This window comes from Amblyraja radiata, chromosome 20 (assembly GCF_010909765.2).
Source record: "Amblyraja radiata isolate CabotCenter1 chromosome 20, sAmbRad1.1.pri, whole genome shotgun sequence".
NCBI lineage: Eukaryota > Metazoa > Chordata > Chondrichthyes > Rajiformes > Rajidae > Amblyraja > Amblyraja radiata.
This window is the reverse complement of record NC_045975.1, coordinates 23,922,079-23,938,898: the sequence shown is the minus strand read 5'-3', so window position 1 is coordinate 23,938,898 and position 16,820 is coordinate 23,922,079. Positions and strand designations below refer to the sequence as shown.

Genomic DNA, 16,820 nt, shown 5'->3' with positions numbered 1-16,820 from the left:
AATAATTTTACTAAACACAAAATACCAGTTTTTAATCATTATACCGTTCAATTATTGTGCAAATAGTGTGCATATATGTGCTTAAGCTAAAAAGGATGGAAGCAGGTTAGCTTTCATCAGTTATTATCAGACTTCGGGTGAGGTATAAATCTAAAAAATATGGCTTACCTTGTTCTGATTCTGTGCTTACTTTCTGTGTTCCATTCTCAATGTTGCTGTCGTCTTCCTCTTTTCTTTAATTTGTCCTAATTATCCTCCCATGTATGTTATTCCATTTACTTTTTTCTTTCTTTTCCAAGCCAGTTTCCACCTCCTACGGGAGACACAAGGAAATGCAGATGTTCTTGAGCAAAACATAAAGTGCTGGAGTGGGGTCGGGCAGCATCTGTGGAGGGTAAAGAATGGTGACGTTTTGGGTCGGGACCATTAATAAATTGGTCTGAGGATTGCTTCATGGATCTGGATCTGGATGTAGTACGCTGAAAATCTCTTGGTAGCGCATTACTCAGCACTGGACAATTTAACATTTTTATCAAGCCAATTAACCAAGCCAATTAACCTACAAACCTGTACGTCTTTGGAGTGTGGGAGGAAACCGAAGATCTGGGAGAAAACCCACGGGGAGAACGTACAAACTCCATACAGACAGCACCCGTAGTCGGGATCGAACCCGGGTCTCTGGCGCGGTATTTTGCTGTAAGGCAGTAACTCTACCGCTGCGCCACCGTGACGTTCCAACATGAAACGTTGACTATTCATTCCACAGATGCTGCCGAGCCCACTGGGTTAAGGCCCTGTCCCACTTATGTGCCCTTGGCACGCAAATTACGCGACCTCGTCGTTGCGTTGAGGTGCACGAGCATCGTGTGGCCGTGCGGGGCTGGTCCCACTGAGCAGCGCGGAGGGGTATGGAGTTGTGCACGATATCGCGCGGCGCTCCGAAATTTTGTAGCGAACGAAATCTTCACGCGCCACCGGCCTGTCGCGTAACTGACGGCCAAAGTGGGACAGGCCCAAGACCCTGGCGCGACGCAATGCCTCACCTCCAACAGCAGCAGAAGCAGGCAAACGATCGCCGAGCTCGGCCTGGGGCTCACGACCGTTATGGTCCGGATCTGCCCCCACTTCTACTCCTAGAGCAGGGCCAAGAAAATTGAAGATAGACACAAAATGCTGGAGTAACTCAGCGGGACCAGCAGCATCTCTGGAGAGAAGGAATGGATGACGTTTTGGGTCAAGAACGTTCTTTCAGATTGAAGAAGGGTCTTGACACGAAACATCACCCATTGCTTCTCTCCAGAGATGCTTCCAGTCCCGCTGAGTTACTCCTGCAATTTGTGTTCATCTTCAAATGACGTCATGCGCTCCAGACGGCTGTGCGGATGCATGAAGTCGCGCTGGATCATCGCGCCTCAACGCGACCATGAGGTCACGTAATTAGCATGCCAAGGACAAGTAAGTGGGACAGGGGCTTTACTATAGCACTTTGTGTTTTCCTCCTATGTTTCCTGCAGCTGCTAATTTTCTCCCTCTGCTTACAGTTCTCTTTTTTGTTGTCAAGTACTCCTGCTGCTTTCTCTTAACTCCATGGTAGATCTCGACTGCTGCCACTAACATTTTTAAAATGTAGTTTTCCTTTCAATCAGTCAACAAATATTTTGCAGTTTAAGAAGAATAATATGATTTTAAACAGCTGTCAAGGTACTAGGATGTAAGAGCAGCTATATTTAAGATGATACTTCAGAATGATAAGCATCTGTATAAACTGACTATCCGATAGATTTTGGATTTTAATAATAAGCAGGTTAATTTGAACTTTAAGTTCATCATTTTATTGCCATGTGAAGGACAACTAATGCAAAGTACAAAGATAATTGTACACCCACCACTCCACCTCCAGGCCCCTCAGATCGGCCGACTTGGGGCTGCTGAATATCCCACGGTCTAGGCATAAGCTCAGGGGCGACCGCGCCTTTGCGGTTGCAGCCCCTAGACTGTGGAACAGCATCCCCTTTCCCATCAGAACTGCCCCCTCCATCGACTCTTTTAAGTCAAGACTAAAGACTAATCTATACTCCCAAGCCTTTCCTGACGTCTTCTGAGTGAAGGCTACATGTATATGTATGTAGTTTGTTTTGTTGTGCTATTCTTATAATAAATGTAAAGCACTTTGGCCAACGAGAGTTGTTTTTTAAATGTGCTATATAAATAAATGTGACTTGACTTGACTTGATAATTGTATAATACATGGGCAATATCTGAATATTTACATGTAATTATTTGAATACAAACATAAAGCGTTGCAAACGAATGCACAAAGATTATCCACCTAGTTTGAATATCAACCCATGTGAATGTGCCTTTTAATTAAAAAGCTGTGTCTCTATAATATTATTATATGTTCTAAAGATAAAACTATGGAGTACTTGCACATGCAGTAGTTAGAAATCATTTACTGTATGTTTTTAAATATTACATTTTTAAAGGTTATTTTAAATTATTAATCTACTGGAGAGACACAATAAAACTAAACTATTTGATCTGAAATAGGTAGTCACCCCACAGTTAATGTGTAGTTATTGAACATTTGTAAGTTAATTGGCTTCTGAAAAATTGTCCCTAATGTGTGAGGCGTGAATGAGAAAGTAGGATAACATTGACCTTCTGTGACCAGGTGATTGATAGTTCGTATATCTAAACTAAACATAATTTAAGTTATGCTATAAACCAGAGTATAGTCATAGTGCACACCCTAGTACTTGAGTATTACTCAACAATGATCAACAGTACACTTCACACTGTTGAGTGGGTGCAGATTAACAGGTTGTTTCAGATGTTCAATAAGGCCTGTGCAACTGGAAAGTAGATGAATCATGATTCATTCTTTTTTAATTACATCATTTTCTTCCATTTGCCAGGTGTTGCTCTTTTTGTCATCCTTTGCGAGCCAGGTATGTGCCAAGTGTGACAGTTGAAGAAGACAACTGTTGCAATTGCAATGTCATTGCCATCAAACGTCACTTTCTGGATGAGAATTTTTCATCAGTAGACATCGTATATACTTCTTGCCACGATGCGGTACGTTACTGAATGGTAATTATTCGGTTCGTCCAGGAATCGGGAAAATCTCCAGCTCTAATAGTACTTACTAACTAGACTAATTGGGAGAGCTGGTCCCCCAATGCAATATTCCACCTCTCCACCAATTCAAATATTGCTGGCCGGGGCAGTGTGTTGTGGAAAAGATTGGGGTGATGTGGGGGGAGGGAGGTGTCAGTCAGTCCACCCCACGACAAAAGGTGGAGGAGTTGTAGACCCCCCTCCTCAATCTTGTTAATATAATTAATTCTTGTTATTATAAAATAAACATATATCAATCTCGACATATTATAGTGACCTGCTGAAAATTGACCATTAATGTCATATGCTTGTATTTACTTATGCCACACTGTGGCTTAGGGTGCTGATTGAATGATCACACTATCTTGCAAGCAGCATGTGAGCGCATTTTGAAGATTGTCATCAGTAACAACCCTTAAAAGAAATAATCAGCAGATATTATACAATACAAGAAACCTTTGTCACTATGGTAACACATCTTCAGCAGGGAATATTTTCTCCCACCAAACTCCATCTATTATTCAATTAAAATTTACATAGAAATCTTATCTGTCTCAGATGGGGTCAGTTTTACTGCCATATAAAATGGCAGGTGCACTAGCTAAAATATTTAACTGATTCATTTCTTATTTCCCCTTTGCTTGTTACTGCTGACCATCTGGGAAATTTATAAAATACATCTGTAGCCATAACCCACTAAAACAATAGACATTAATAAAGCACAAGTTCCTGCCAAGAAATTGCAAGGTGAATATTGAAATACATGATCCTTTTGCTACTTGTTATTGTAGACCTTCCATATTCAGTAAACCTCCATGTACATTCACCACTACTGGCATTTGCACATTTATAGGTAGGGGGAGTGGGATACTTGTGTTCCTGTGAAACGGTGTATGTTGTGATTTCCATAATGTGAAGGCTCGTCATCTGCTCTGCGCTCAAGAAATGAGAGTTCAAAAGAATTGTTTGTTTACTTTTTTCACGTAAAGCTTTAATTATGAAACAAACAGCAATCAAGTAAATCATGTAAGCTTATTTTTGGTGGTATAAGGCAGAAATGTGGGCCATAATATGAGGAACTCAGTATTGCTCTTCAAGTAATGCCATGCGATCTTTAACATATACGTCACAGAGCAATATTTAATGTCTGATCCATTATTACAATGCAGATTTCTTCAATATTGCACTGCAATGTCACCGTGAAATATATGCTCTCGGCTTCTCGTGCTTAATCGATGAACCTTTGACTCGACAAAGTCATTACTGTGGTGGCAAATTGAAAGTCATAATCAATAGCAGGAGTCTGCATGAATTTAATATTGGAAAAATATGCTGGGTTAATTATTCGCAGCTTAGAAAGGAAACAATAGTAAATTTTGAAGATCTTGTAATTGAGGTAATTTTACTGCAAAGAACTGTCACTCCTGTTTTTCAAGCAGACTCAATTGTTTAATTATGGAGTGAACCAGTACCTATATCATTTAAATTAAAAGTCGTGATATGCAAAATATTAACTACTTGTTCTAATTCATTCATTATAATTAATCTAAGGGCTTTTTGGATGAATCTCTTAGTTTCTTCCAATTTCACTATGATAAAACTGTTTATTCGTATTATATTAATTTTACTCTCTTTAGGTATTTGAGACGCCATTTTATGTTGCTGTAGATCATATGAAGAAAAAGGTGGTGATCAGTATTCGGGGGACGCTTTCACCAAAGGTGAGGATTTATCGATATTCGAAAATTGTAGGTGATGACAGAAATTCTGGCTCACTCTGTGAGCCAGGTATCCATTGTGACAAGGCTTCAAATTAAGATAGAAGAATGGTTGATCTTCCAACTTTCAATACTTAAATAATTTTATTGTTTTATATAAAAGCCACAGAATATTTCAATTGCACATTTCGAGACTGTTACTTTTACTGTGTCCGGACACAAGCGGACAGTTGATAAGTGCGTATAGGCTCCTTAGAGATAAAGATACACAAATTAATTGCGATACTTAACTACATTGGAAGGCAGAAAAACAAGCACACTTATGCATAGCCTTAACAGCAGTACTAATTTATATGTTTTACAAACAGATACATGTTTGTGTAGGTAAACAAACAAAGTAATCAGGCTGTATGAAGTCAAGAAAACTGAACCAAAAAATGGAGAATAAAAACTACTGACTGGCAACCAAAGACACCAAGCTTATATACGCTTATATACATTTCTGTATGTTTTGTGGTATTCTATTTCTGCTGACAGGATGCTCTGACTGATTTGACTGGGGATGCTGAACGATTGCCAGTAGAGGGACATCATGGAACTTGGCTTGGTCATAAGGTGAGTAGAATGTTTGCCTTATCTTTTATTTGATATAGCCATAAATAAAATAACTACTGGAGACACTAGAAACTGGAGATGCGGGAGGATCTCAGCGGATCAGGCAGCATCTGTTGAGGGAATGCACAGGCTATATTTTGGGTTGGGACCCGCCTTCAGACTGATGGAGTGGGGTGAGGCAACTGGAAAAAAGAGAGGCAAGGTCAGGACAAAGCCCAGTAAGAAGTGAGAGGGAGGGAGGGGGGAGCGTGGAGAGGCAAGTGATCGGGAAGTATGAATCATGTATTTCAAGTTGGAGGTAGATTTTAGTCGTCCTTTTATTTTATTTTCCACTCTTTACCACATTATTAATCAAATTAAAAGCTTGCAATTACAATTTATTTTTACAAGATATTTGCTTCTTTTACAGGGGATGGTTCTATCTGCTGAATATATTAAAAAGAAACTGGAACAGGAGATGATTCTCTCTCAAGCCTTTGGCCGTGACCTGGTATGGAACAACTTATGTTATAAAATATAGATAGAAACAAACTAAATGTATGATGTTTCTGAATTGAAATCACCATGTCTTATCTTACAGCAGAGTGAAGGGAAGGATTACAATACGTCTTGGTTAAATATCAGATGTGATCAATTAAATGAGGGGCATCAACTTGAAATGCTCATTACTTGTTTTCCCATAATTGGATGATGAATTCCCGGCTATGCAAGTCCAATGTCTTTTCATGCAAGGCCTGTTGCCTATACTGAGATAATAACTTGTTAACTTATTTTGTGAGCTCCATGTACGTTGGCCTCGATGATACTGGTATGATTCACCACCTATAGTTGACAGGTAGTTAATTGCTGAGGATTCTTTTTACTATATCCTGGAATTCAGCAACTTAACTCTCAGCAGTGGCACAGACCCAAGCAATAAAATGGAGAAACCATGATTTAGAAATGTTTCTAAACAATTAAAGACTTAAACTAAATGCAAAATAATTAAAAGGAACTTATCTTCACTTTACTAAATTTGCTTCCAGTTTAGTTTATTATCACGCGTATAGTGAAAAGCTTTTGTTGCGTGCTATCCAGTCAGCAGAAAGACAATACACAATTACAATCAAGTCATTTACAGTATATAGATGCATGATAAGGGAATAATAATGTTTAGTGCAAGGTAAAGCCAGCAAAGTCCGATCAAGGATAGTACAAGGGTCACCAAAGAGGTAGATAGTAGTTCAGCACTGCTCTCCGGTTGTGATCCTAAGTGAAATAAATTGTCCTTGAAACCTAATGTCAAGTCTAACAGCAGTGGTGAATCCTGCATCAGCGGGATACTGGGGAATCTTGAGTCCAGCAACGGACCATAATAAGAGATCAACTTTTGGTGCATTTCTGACTGTACCTGAATTCACATGTATGGAGGTCTCTAACTTGCTGGCACTCAACTGCACAAAGGTTGGTAGATTGAATTAAACTACTGCCATTTACCAGCAAAATTCAATCCATTGTATTTCTACAGTCATAATTCATGGGGGACCCATTATTTAAAACAAGACCCCCAAATGGGTAGAATTTAGAAATAAGAGAGTTGATCACTCTGTTGAGATTATACTATAGGCCTCCCAAATGTCAATGGCATTTAAGGCACAGATGTAAGCAAATTGCAGAAAGATGTAAGAGGGTTATAGCTGTTGGAAATTTTAGCTTTATTAATATCGATTGGAATTGATTAAGTGCAAAGATGGCGGTAAGATGAGGCAGAATGCATCCAAGAAAAATATGGGGCAGGACTCAACCTTAGCTATGGAGTGAAATTGGGTAGGTGGTGGAAATGTCGGTGGAGAACACTTTAGGATCAGTGACTATAATTCTGTAGGTTTCAAGCTAGTTATTGGAAAGGGATAAGGTTGTCCTCAAGTTGATGTCCTAACTCAGTGAAGGCTGACATTAACAGTGTGAGAAGACCTGGTGAAAGTATATTTTGAGCAAAGGATTGTAGGTAAAACAAGTAGAAGTGGAAATAGATTCAAAGATAGACACAAAATGCTGGAGTAACTCAGCAGGACAGGTAGCATCTCTGGAGAGAAGGAATGGGTGACGTTTTGGGTCGAGACCGAAATTCACTTGGGAACAGATTCACCTGGGCTGTTGAGTATTTTCTGTTTTGGAAACATTGGGCCAGCTCTACATTCGCCCATTTAAATTCCACATACATTGAGCTTCCATTTTTAACTAACAAATTTGGGAAAGCTAATTATTTTTTTTACAATAACTGGAAAACTTTGGAAACTGGAATCCAAAGGCATGGTTTTAATATTCCTTACATCGTTTCATCTGTGGTCAAAATAGACTGTTATAAGTAAATTAAAACTATATTATCGAGCAGTCTGACTGAAATTAATAATCATTTTCTTAAAACAAAAAGTTTACCATTTGGTTACCGGCCTTTCATGTCCACAAGGTGACAAGAGAAGGAAAGACAAAATAAATGTTACCAACCTTTGTGCTTCTCTTATCCATCAACAGGGGAAAGGGACCAAGCATTATGGGTTAGTTGTGGTTGGACATTCTTTAGGAGCTGGAACAGCAGCTATTCTTTCCTTCCTGCTCAGACCACAGTATCCTACTCTACGCTGTTATGCTTACTCTCCACCTGGGGGTCTACTTAGGTAAGTTCATACAAGGCTAATGTTGTGTTGCATATCATCCTTGCTCAGTTTAGAGTTATAGAATCAAGCGATTCAATTACACCAAAAACAGTAACTATAGGAATACATCTCCCTCTAAGCTATAGCACTTTGAATAAGTAAAACTACTATTTACAAAATAGTTTTAGTTTTAAAGAAACACGGCATTACTTTGATAGCACATTACTGCACATTGTTACATAGGCAGAAATGTGGTAGAGCAAGTAGAGCTGGTGTCTCTCAGCTCTAGCGACCCAGGTCCAATCTTGATTTCTTGTGCTGTCTGTGCAAAGTGTACGGGTTCTCCATGTGGTTGCTGTGTTTCTTCCAAATGCTTTTCTTTCCAGGAGGGATTTCCAGTTTACATGATTTCATGCATCTACGTATGGCTGTTTTTAAAATGTAATCAGTGTTTTTAATCAGGGTCAGTATTGTCTATTTCTAATCAACATTCATAAAGTGGCAAACAACAGTTCTTGTGATGAAGCTGCTCTCAGTCTGTTAGATTCCATATTGAGCATCGTAGATGACTGTGCTCCATTCCTGGATCTTGCACCATGTTTTGGTTACTTTCTCAAACATTGTAATTTGACATTAGTTTATCTAGATCAGTAAAGCTTCATTTTAGTTCTAATCCACTAGTGTTGATTGAATCATATCTCAGGAGAAATAGTATTTAAAAGTGAAGCAAAGAAATTGTTATTTTAGTTCTGCTTTAAAACCTACAAAATGCGTGTGTTGTAGTCCTTCATTTGAATTCATGCAATTCAACAAGCCTCTTTGTTATTTTGCACAGTCTAGATCTTTTACATCACATGTCTCTGACAGTTTTATAAACGGTTAACCACCGTAATTGTTATTTCCTAATAATTCCCATGATATAATCCTCTAGTCACCACCACAGTCACATCTGTGGAGTCTTTTAAGTTCCTGGGAACCATCATCTCCCAGGACCTTAAATGGGGGGCTACCATCGACTCCACAGTCAAAAAGGCACAACAGAGAATGTACTTACTACGGCAGCTGAGGAAGCACAATCTGCCACAGGCAATGATTGTCCAATTCTACACGGCCATCGTACAGTCTGTTCTCACCTTCTCCATCATGGTCTGGTTTGGCTCAGCCACCAAGCACGACACCTGGAGGCTGCAGCAAATCGTCTGATCAGCAGAGAAGGTTATTGGCTGCAACCTTCCCTCCATTGATGAACCGTACACTGCAAGGGCCAGGAAGCAAGCGGGCAAGATCATCTCTGACCCCTCTCACCCTGCCCACAAACTCTTTGAATCACTTCCCTCTGGAAGGTGACTCCGGACTGTCAAAGCTGCCTCAGCCAGACATAAAAACAGTTTTTATCCAGGAGTAGTTACTCTACTCAACAGGCAAAAATCTGTAGCCTCCCTTTGATGATATTGATGATATTTTGTTGGTTCACATGCTTGATCAATGGTGTTTAACCATTAATGTTTATTATTATTAATGTGTAGTGTTTTCCGAGTCATTTGTAACTGTCACTGTATGTCATGTTGTTACTTGTGGGCGGAGCACCAAGGCAAATTCCTTGTATGTGAATACTTGGCCAATAAACTTACTTACTTACTTAGTGGCGATGCAATGGAATATTCCAAGGAGTTTGTGACATCCGTTATCTTGGGGAAGGATCTGGTGCCAAGGCAAGCTAAAATATATTCTTTAACTTTGTTAATTGATTAATCTGTTAATATATTCTGCAATGCATTTAAAATTCATTCTCCACCAAAATATTTATACACTCAAAAGGTTTTGAAGGGCTGATATTGCATGAACCAGCCGTATTCAATTATTAATATTAAATGGTTTTACAATTTGTCATTTAATCTGTATGCGCAGTGCCTAGAATAATTATTTTGACCTGAAACGTCACCTATCCATGTTTTCCAGGGATATTGCCTGACCTGCTGAGTTACAACAGCACTTTGTCTTTTTCCCCCCGTAAACTAGCACCTGCAATTCCTGGTTTCTACATAATTATTTATATAGTTGCCTCAGTAGCCTGGGATAGAAACCAAACAAAAACTGGAAAGTCCAGTGTGAATAACAATCATTTTTATAATGAAAGCATATGATGTTTTTTGAGATATTGAAATAAACCAGCTGCAGGGCAGTGCTACCTGATAAAACAAGAGATATTTCTCAATATGTGAGATAATTAATTACGTTTTAATTATGATGCTACCAAACTCTGAAACCTATCATGACTTCGTGCAGTCAAACAATAGTATAGATTTGAGCCAAAAGAAACTGCAGATGCTTGCATCTTGAGCAAAACACAGCGCTGGAGAAGCTCATGCAGCATTTGTAGGGAGATGGACAGATGTTAATTTGGGTCAGGGCCCATCAGACTCCAGTCACAATTATATTAACATATAATGAATGATGATTGTTTGTGCAGCTGAACTTGTTGGTCTCATTAGACTGCTTGATATTTTATTAATGCGAGTTGGTTTACAATTCACAAAAGCACAGTCGACTTACTTCCATGTAGTATTAGCCGTGATTATATAATTCTGTTAATTAGTTAACAGAATGTAACTAATTATTTATCCCTGTAGACTTGGGTTGTCTCAGCTAGAAGTCTTTCGGAGACACCTGCTGGATGTGCTACAGAAGAGCAATAAACCCAAGGTTGGTTTTTCTATCCTTGTTTGCACATTCAACTATTTTTAATCTCTTTAAATTGGTTCCTCTTTTGGGATCTTCATGTGCTCGCTTTGCAAGTATTATATAGTTTGGAAAAATGTGTTGGTTTGGAGAGATTGTAAAGCAAGACGTGACTTGCAGCCTTATCTGCAATATGTACACGTCAAGGGTTTTGTTGCAGTATGCAAAATGCTGCAGTAATTCAGCGGGACAGACAGCATCTCTGGAGAGAAAGGATGGTGACATTTTGGGTTAAGACCCTTCCTCAGACTATCCAAAACATCACCCATCCTTTCTCTCCAGAGATGCTGCCTGTCGTGCTGAGTTACTCTAGCATTTTGTGGCTATCTTCGGTTTAAACCAGCATCTACAGTTCCTTCATTACTGAGGTAGTGGAACTGAAGCCTGGCCCATCAGTGTGGGAGCAGCAGAGGTGGAAAGGCCAGTCCAAAAGTGGAAGTGGAAACCACTTTGAGAGCAGAAATAGAAAGGTTGCTGTAAGCGCAGGGCAGTCCTACAGTGACTGTGGGGAAGGCACTCCACAGCTGTTGGTTAGAGTGTCCAACAACTGAGGCTATGCATCAAATCCAGCCACTCACAGTTTGGAAAGACTTGCCCTTGTACAGACCAGTGTATGAGGAAGGAACAAAGAAGAGACGTAAATTGGTGTAACGATTTTGAATTCAAAACAGGTAGTTCTGCTATAATGCTAGTTTCCATTATGCAATTTGGATATAACACAACTATAGCATCACTGAATTCTCAATGATGTACTGAGTCCAGTGGTAGTTTTACATTGTTTTTAGTCAGTCACAATGGTTATACGGAATCCAGAGCAAAGCATTAAAATATCTGCAGACCTAATTAAATACTGAACATATATAATTCTATTTGGATCAGAAACTAGATTAACACTCTCGGCTTTAGATATTATCATACAAAGAAAAGGCTGTCATGGAAAAAAGTGTTGGAAGGAAAACCTCTTTACATTTAACCTCCCTGCAGTAATCAAACACTTTTTTATGAATACAGCTGCTAGATTCACTGTATAGGGCCATTGAAATTTACTTCTATTGATACTTGAACAACAATACTCTATTAAACAATGTTACATGTAGCCTTTATTAGTTGTAGTAACAAAAATATCTTTTGAACTATTAAAACAACTTTAAAAATCGTACAGGAAAAATAACTCACAGCAAATCTGAAACTCTCCAAACTTTTTCCCATTGAAACAACTGTTTTTATACAAAGTCACCATGTTTACCAAAATCTAAGTTGGATTCTCTAACGGGTAAGGTTTGTACAGAGAAGGCCAGATTGAGAATTTTGAATAAAATCAAAAGCCCCGAGAGCTAATATTCGTACGTTTTATGAAATTTTACATAGACCTTTTTAAACAAAAATGAGTTTCCAAGATGGGACAGTTGTTAACACAGATGAGCATTCTGCTCCTTGGTGTGGTTGATTCATATCATAACTTTGGAGTCCTCAGTGCTTTTTTAAATCTCTTCCTGCAGTGGAGAATTATCGTGGGCGGCACCAAGTGTATTCCTAAATCGGAACTGCCAGGGGATGAAGATATAACTACCAATCAGGGTAACAGACAGTGGGCCTATCCCAGTGACCTTACTATTGCACTTTCTGCCAGTGTTCCACTCTACCCTCCAGGCCGAATCATTCATGTAGTTCACAACCATCCGGAGGAACAGTGGTAAGCGCGTTTTACAGTTTTCTATTCAGTAATAGCTGTAATTATGACTGTTGTACTAAGATGTTTCTATGAAAATGCCTATTACATTACTCCACATTATATATATCTTTTTTTAAATGAATTAGATTCATTTTTCCAATACACTTTTCTGTTCCTGTGTCACTAATCTATGTTCACATTGGACACCTGAATTTCTAAGAGGATCCAGCCGATAATTTTGTTTCTGAATCTCTTTTGTCCTTCCTTCTGAAGGGAAGCAGCAGGTCTACCAGTTGCCCATGTATTTTTCTGTTATGAGTGACTTTAGTGAAAGGATTTTAAGTTGTGTATCCAAGGAGGTAAGGCTTTTCGTTTAGTTTAGAGATACAATGTGGAAACAGGCCCTTCGGCCCACCGAGTGTATGCTGGCCAGCGATCCCCACACATTAACACAAGCCTACACATACTAGGGACAATTTACACTTATTCCAAGTATACAAACCCAAGTCAATTAACCTACAAACCTGTACGTCTTTGGGGTGGTGGAGGAAACCAAAGATCTCAGGGAAAACACACGCAGTCACGGGGAGAATGTACAAACTCCATACAGATAGCACCCGTAGTTGGGATCTAGCTCAGGAAGCGCTGTAAGGCAGCAACTCTACCGCTGTGCCACCGTGCTAGATGACGAGGCTTGGTGAGGGTTGAGGCTGTTGAGCAGAGGAGATCACAGTAAGTAGTATTGGTAGGAGCAAGAAGCTTTAGAGATAAATTTATATAGAGAAAAAATTGAATTGATTGATTGAAAGATACAGCTTGCAAACAGGCACTTCGGCCCACCAAGACCCACTGTCATTCTATGTTATCCCTCTTTTTCATCCACTCCCTACACAGAAATTCTCAGCAGGGAGCAGTGGGTGGAAACAAAGTTATCACTTGAGGGCATATAGACCAATAAATACATCAACCATAATATACCACCTTTGTAGACAATAGACAACAGGTGCAGGAGTAGGCCTTTCGGCTCTTCGAGCCAACACCGCCATTTAATGTGATCATGGCTGATCATCCCCAATCAGTACCCCGTTCCTGCCTTCTCCCCATATCCTCTGACTCTGCTATTTTTAAGAGCCCCTATCTAGCTCTCTCTTGAAAGCATCCAGAGAACCTGCCTCCACCGCCCTCTGAGGCAGAGAATTCCACAGACTCACAACTCTCTGTGAGAAAAAGTGTTTCCTCATCCGATCTAAATGACTTACTCCTTATTCTTAAACTGTGGCCCCCTGGTTCTGGACTCCCTCAACATCAGGAACATGTTTCCTGCCTCTAGCGTGTCCAAACACTTAACAATCTTATATGTCTCAATGAGATCCCCTCTCATCCTTCTAAACTCCAGAGTGTACAAGCCCAGCCGCTCCATTCTCTTAGCATATGACAGTCCGCCATCCTGGGAATCAACCTTGTAAACCTACGCTGCATTCCCTCAATGGCAAGAATGTCCTTCCTCAAATTAGGGGACCAAAACTGCACACAATACTCCAGGTGTAGTCTCACTAGGGCTCTGTACAACTGCAGAAGGACCTCTTTGCTCCTATCCTATATTCGACTCCTCTTGTTATAAAGGCCAACATGCCATTCGCTTTCTTCACTGCCTGCTGTACCTGCATGCTTACTTTCATAGACTGATGAACAAGGACCCCCAGATCCCGTTGCACTTCCCCTTTTCCCAACTTGACACCATTTAGATAGTAATCTGCCTTCCTGTTGTTGCTACCAAAGTGTATAACCTCACATTTATCCGCATTAAACTTCATCTGCCATGCATCTGCCCACTCCCCCAACCTGTCCATGTCACCCTGCATTCTCATAGCATCCTCTTCACAGTTCACACTGGCACCCAGCTTTGTGTCATCTGCAAATTTGCTAATGTTACTTTGAATCCCTTCATCCAAATCATTGATGTATATTGTAAATAGCTGCGGTCCCAGCACCGAGCCTTGCGGTACCCCACTAGTCACTGCCTGCCATTCTGAAAGGGACCCGTTAATCCCTACTCTTTGTTTTTTGTCTGCCAACCAATTTTCTATCCATGTCAGCACTCTACCCCATACCATTATATATGATATATGTTGAAAAATGGTGTGGTTTTGTGGTGGGTGGGACAGCATGTGATGTGGCGGCAGGAAGAGTCTAAAGGTGTTTTGATGTAATTTGCTGCCTCTCACTAATCATAATTTCTTCAGTTGTTGTGGACAGGAAGAATCGACTTATTATGCGATATGGAGTGACAACAAGACATTGGATGAGGTCATAATTTCTGCTGCCATGCTGAACGAGCACATGCCTCATATCGTCATGGATGGACTTAACAAGGTATTTGCTGGACTAATTTTAATCCAACCGACTGCAAAATGTGTATGATTAAAGCTAATGAAGTACTTAGTTTGTACTTTTGGCATCCATCTTAAATCATAAATTGTGAACCATAGACTGTGAAATTACATTGAAAGGTATGATGGTAGTTAACCATGGTTTACAGCAGAACTCAGACAGCTCCGCCAGTCTAAAGATGAGGCCTACAGGAGCGGGGATGCAGACCTCTACAGGCAGGCCAAGTACAAGCTGAGAAGAGGAATCAGAGCTGCCAAGGAAAGGTACTCTGAGAAGTTGAGGAGCAAGTTCTCAGCTAATGACTCTTCTTCAATGTGGAAGGGCTTGCAAGAAATCACCAGTTACAAGAGGAACCCCCCCCCCCCCCGCTCCTTGGACAATCGTCAGCTGACCAACGACCTGAACGAGTTCTACTGCAGGTTCGATAGACAGAAACTGCCTAAACTACCCCCTCCCTCCCTCACTCCTCCCCAATCACCATTTCACACCTACTTACAGCCTGACTCCAGTCTACAAAGACTGGGCCCTCCTCCACCCTCTCCTTGCTGCCCAATATCAGTCTTCCCACTTCTCCATCACTAACAATAGTGGAGGTGGAAAAGCTATTCAGGAGACAGAATAGCCAGACATTTCCAGGAACAGACAATGTTTCCCCCTCAAGCTCAGTGCCGAACAACTGACACCAGTCCACACGGACATTTTCAATTGGTCCCTGCAAACCTGCACTGTCCCTGCCTGCTTAAAGGTCTCCACTATTGTTCCTGTACCCAAAAAGCCAAGGATTACTGGCCTTAATAACTACAGGCCTGTCGCACTGACCTCTGAAATCATGAAGACCCATGCTGGCCCACCTGAAAAATATCACAACCCCCCTGCTGGACCCTCTGCAGTTTGCATACCGGGCCAATAGATCAGTGAATTATGCAGTAAACCTAGGCCTGCACTTCATCCTCCAGCATCTAGTTCGCCAGGGGACCTATGCAAGGATTTTGTTTGTGGATTTCATCTCTGCATTCCACACCATTGTGCCAGAGTTACTACACTCCAAACTCTCACAGTCCATCAGTGGATCGCCAACTTCCTGACAGACAGGAAGCAGCATGTGACTCTTTATACCAAGCTGAGAAGAGGAATCAGAGCTGCCAAGGAAATTGCACCTCCACAGACTCCTCTATCAAGCTTCTCAAGTGTGCGGACAACACAACCCTGATTGGACTGATCCAGGATGGAGAGGAATCTGCCTACAGACAAGAAGTGACACAGTTGGCATCCTGGTACCATCGCAACAACCTGGAGCTCAATGCTCTTAAGACAGTGGAATTGATTGTAGACTTTAGGAGAGCTCCCCCTTCCCTCCCCCCACTCACCATCAACAACACCACAGTCACATCTGTGGAGTCAGTTAAGTTCCTTGGAACCATCATCTCCAGGGACCTTAAATGGAAGGATACTATTGACTCTACAGCCAAAAAGGCCCAACAGAGGGTGTACTTCCTGCGGCAGCTGAGAAAACACAATCTGCCACAGGCAATGATTGTCCAGTTTTATACTACCATCAGAGTCTGTCCTCACCTTCTCCATCATGGTCTGTTTGGTTCAGCCACCAAGCATGACAACCGGAGGCTGCTGCCCATCCTTCGATCAGCCGAGAAAGTTGTTGGCTGCAACTTATCGTATAGTATATCTTTATTGTTATTTTCCTGAGCACTCACATACCCAGAGGAAACAAAAAAACGTTGCTCAACCAGTGTCCATTCAATGTGCAGTAAAAAATAAATAGAAATAAAAATACATATATCATGAACAAATTAAACACTCTACTCTCTACTAAACATCAACAGGCGTTCCGATCGGCAGCGGCACGACAGTGGCTCTGCTGCAGTGTGTCCAGGTTGGTGGTTGGTGCGCGATACTTTGGCAGGGGGCAAA

The 16,820-nt window shown here is 40.7% G+C and overlaps 1 protein-coding gene across 5 annotated transcripts in view; it reads left to right on the top strand.

Moving 5' to 3' along the window:
* dagla (diacylglycerol lipase alpha) overlaps nt 1–16,820 on the top strand; it is a 174,109-nt gene that overhangs the window by 138,280 nt on the left and 19,009 nt on the right. For all 5 annotated transcript variants that reach the window (XM_033039052.1, XM_033039049.1, XM_033039051.1 and 2 more), the window contains 9 exons: nt 2,919–3,078; nt 4,758–4,841; nt 5,376–5,453; nt 5,863–5,943; nt 7,968–8,110; nt 9,733–9,801; nt 10,720–10,792; nt 12,328–12,521; nt 14,744–14,873. In XM_033039052.1, the coding sequence (XP_032894943.1) occupies nt 2,919–3,078; nt 4,758–4,841; nt 5,376–5,453; nt 5,863–5,943; nt 7,968–8,110; nt 9,733–9,801; nt 10,720–10,792; nt 12,328–12,521; nt 14,744–14,873 (1,012 nt within the window). The remainder of the gene's footprint in view (nt 1–2,918; nt 3,079–4,757; nt 4,842–5,375; nt 5,454–5,862; nt 5,944–7,967; nt 8,111–9,732; nt 9,802–10,719; nt 10,793–12,327; nt 12,522–14,743; nt 14,874–16,820) is intronic.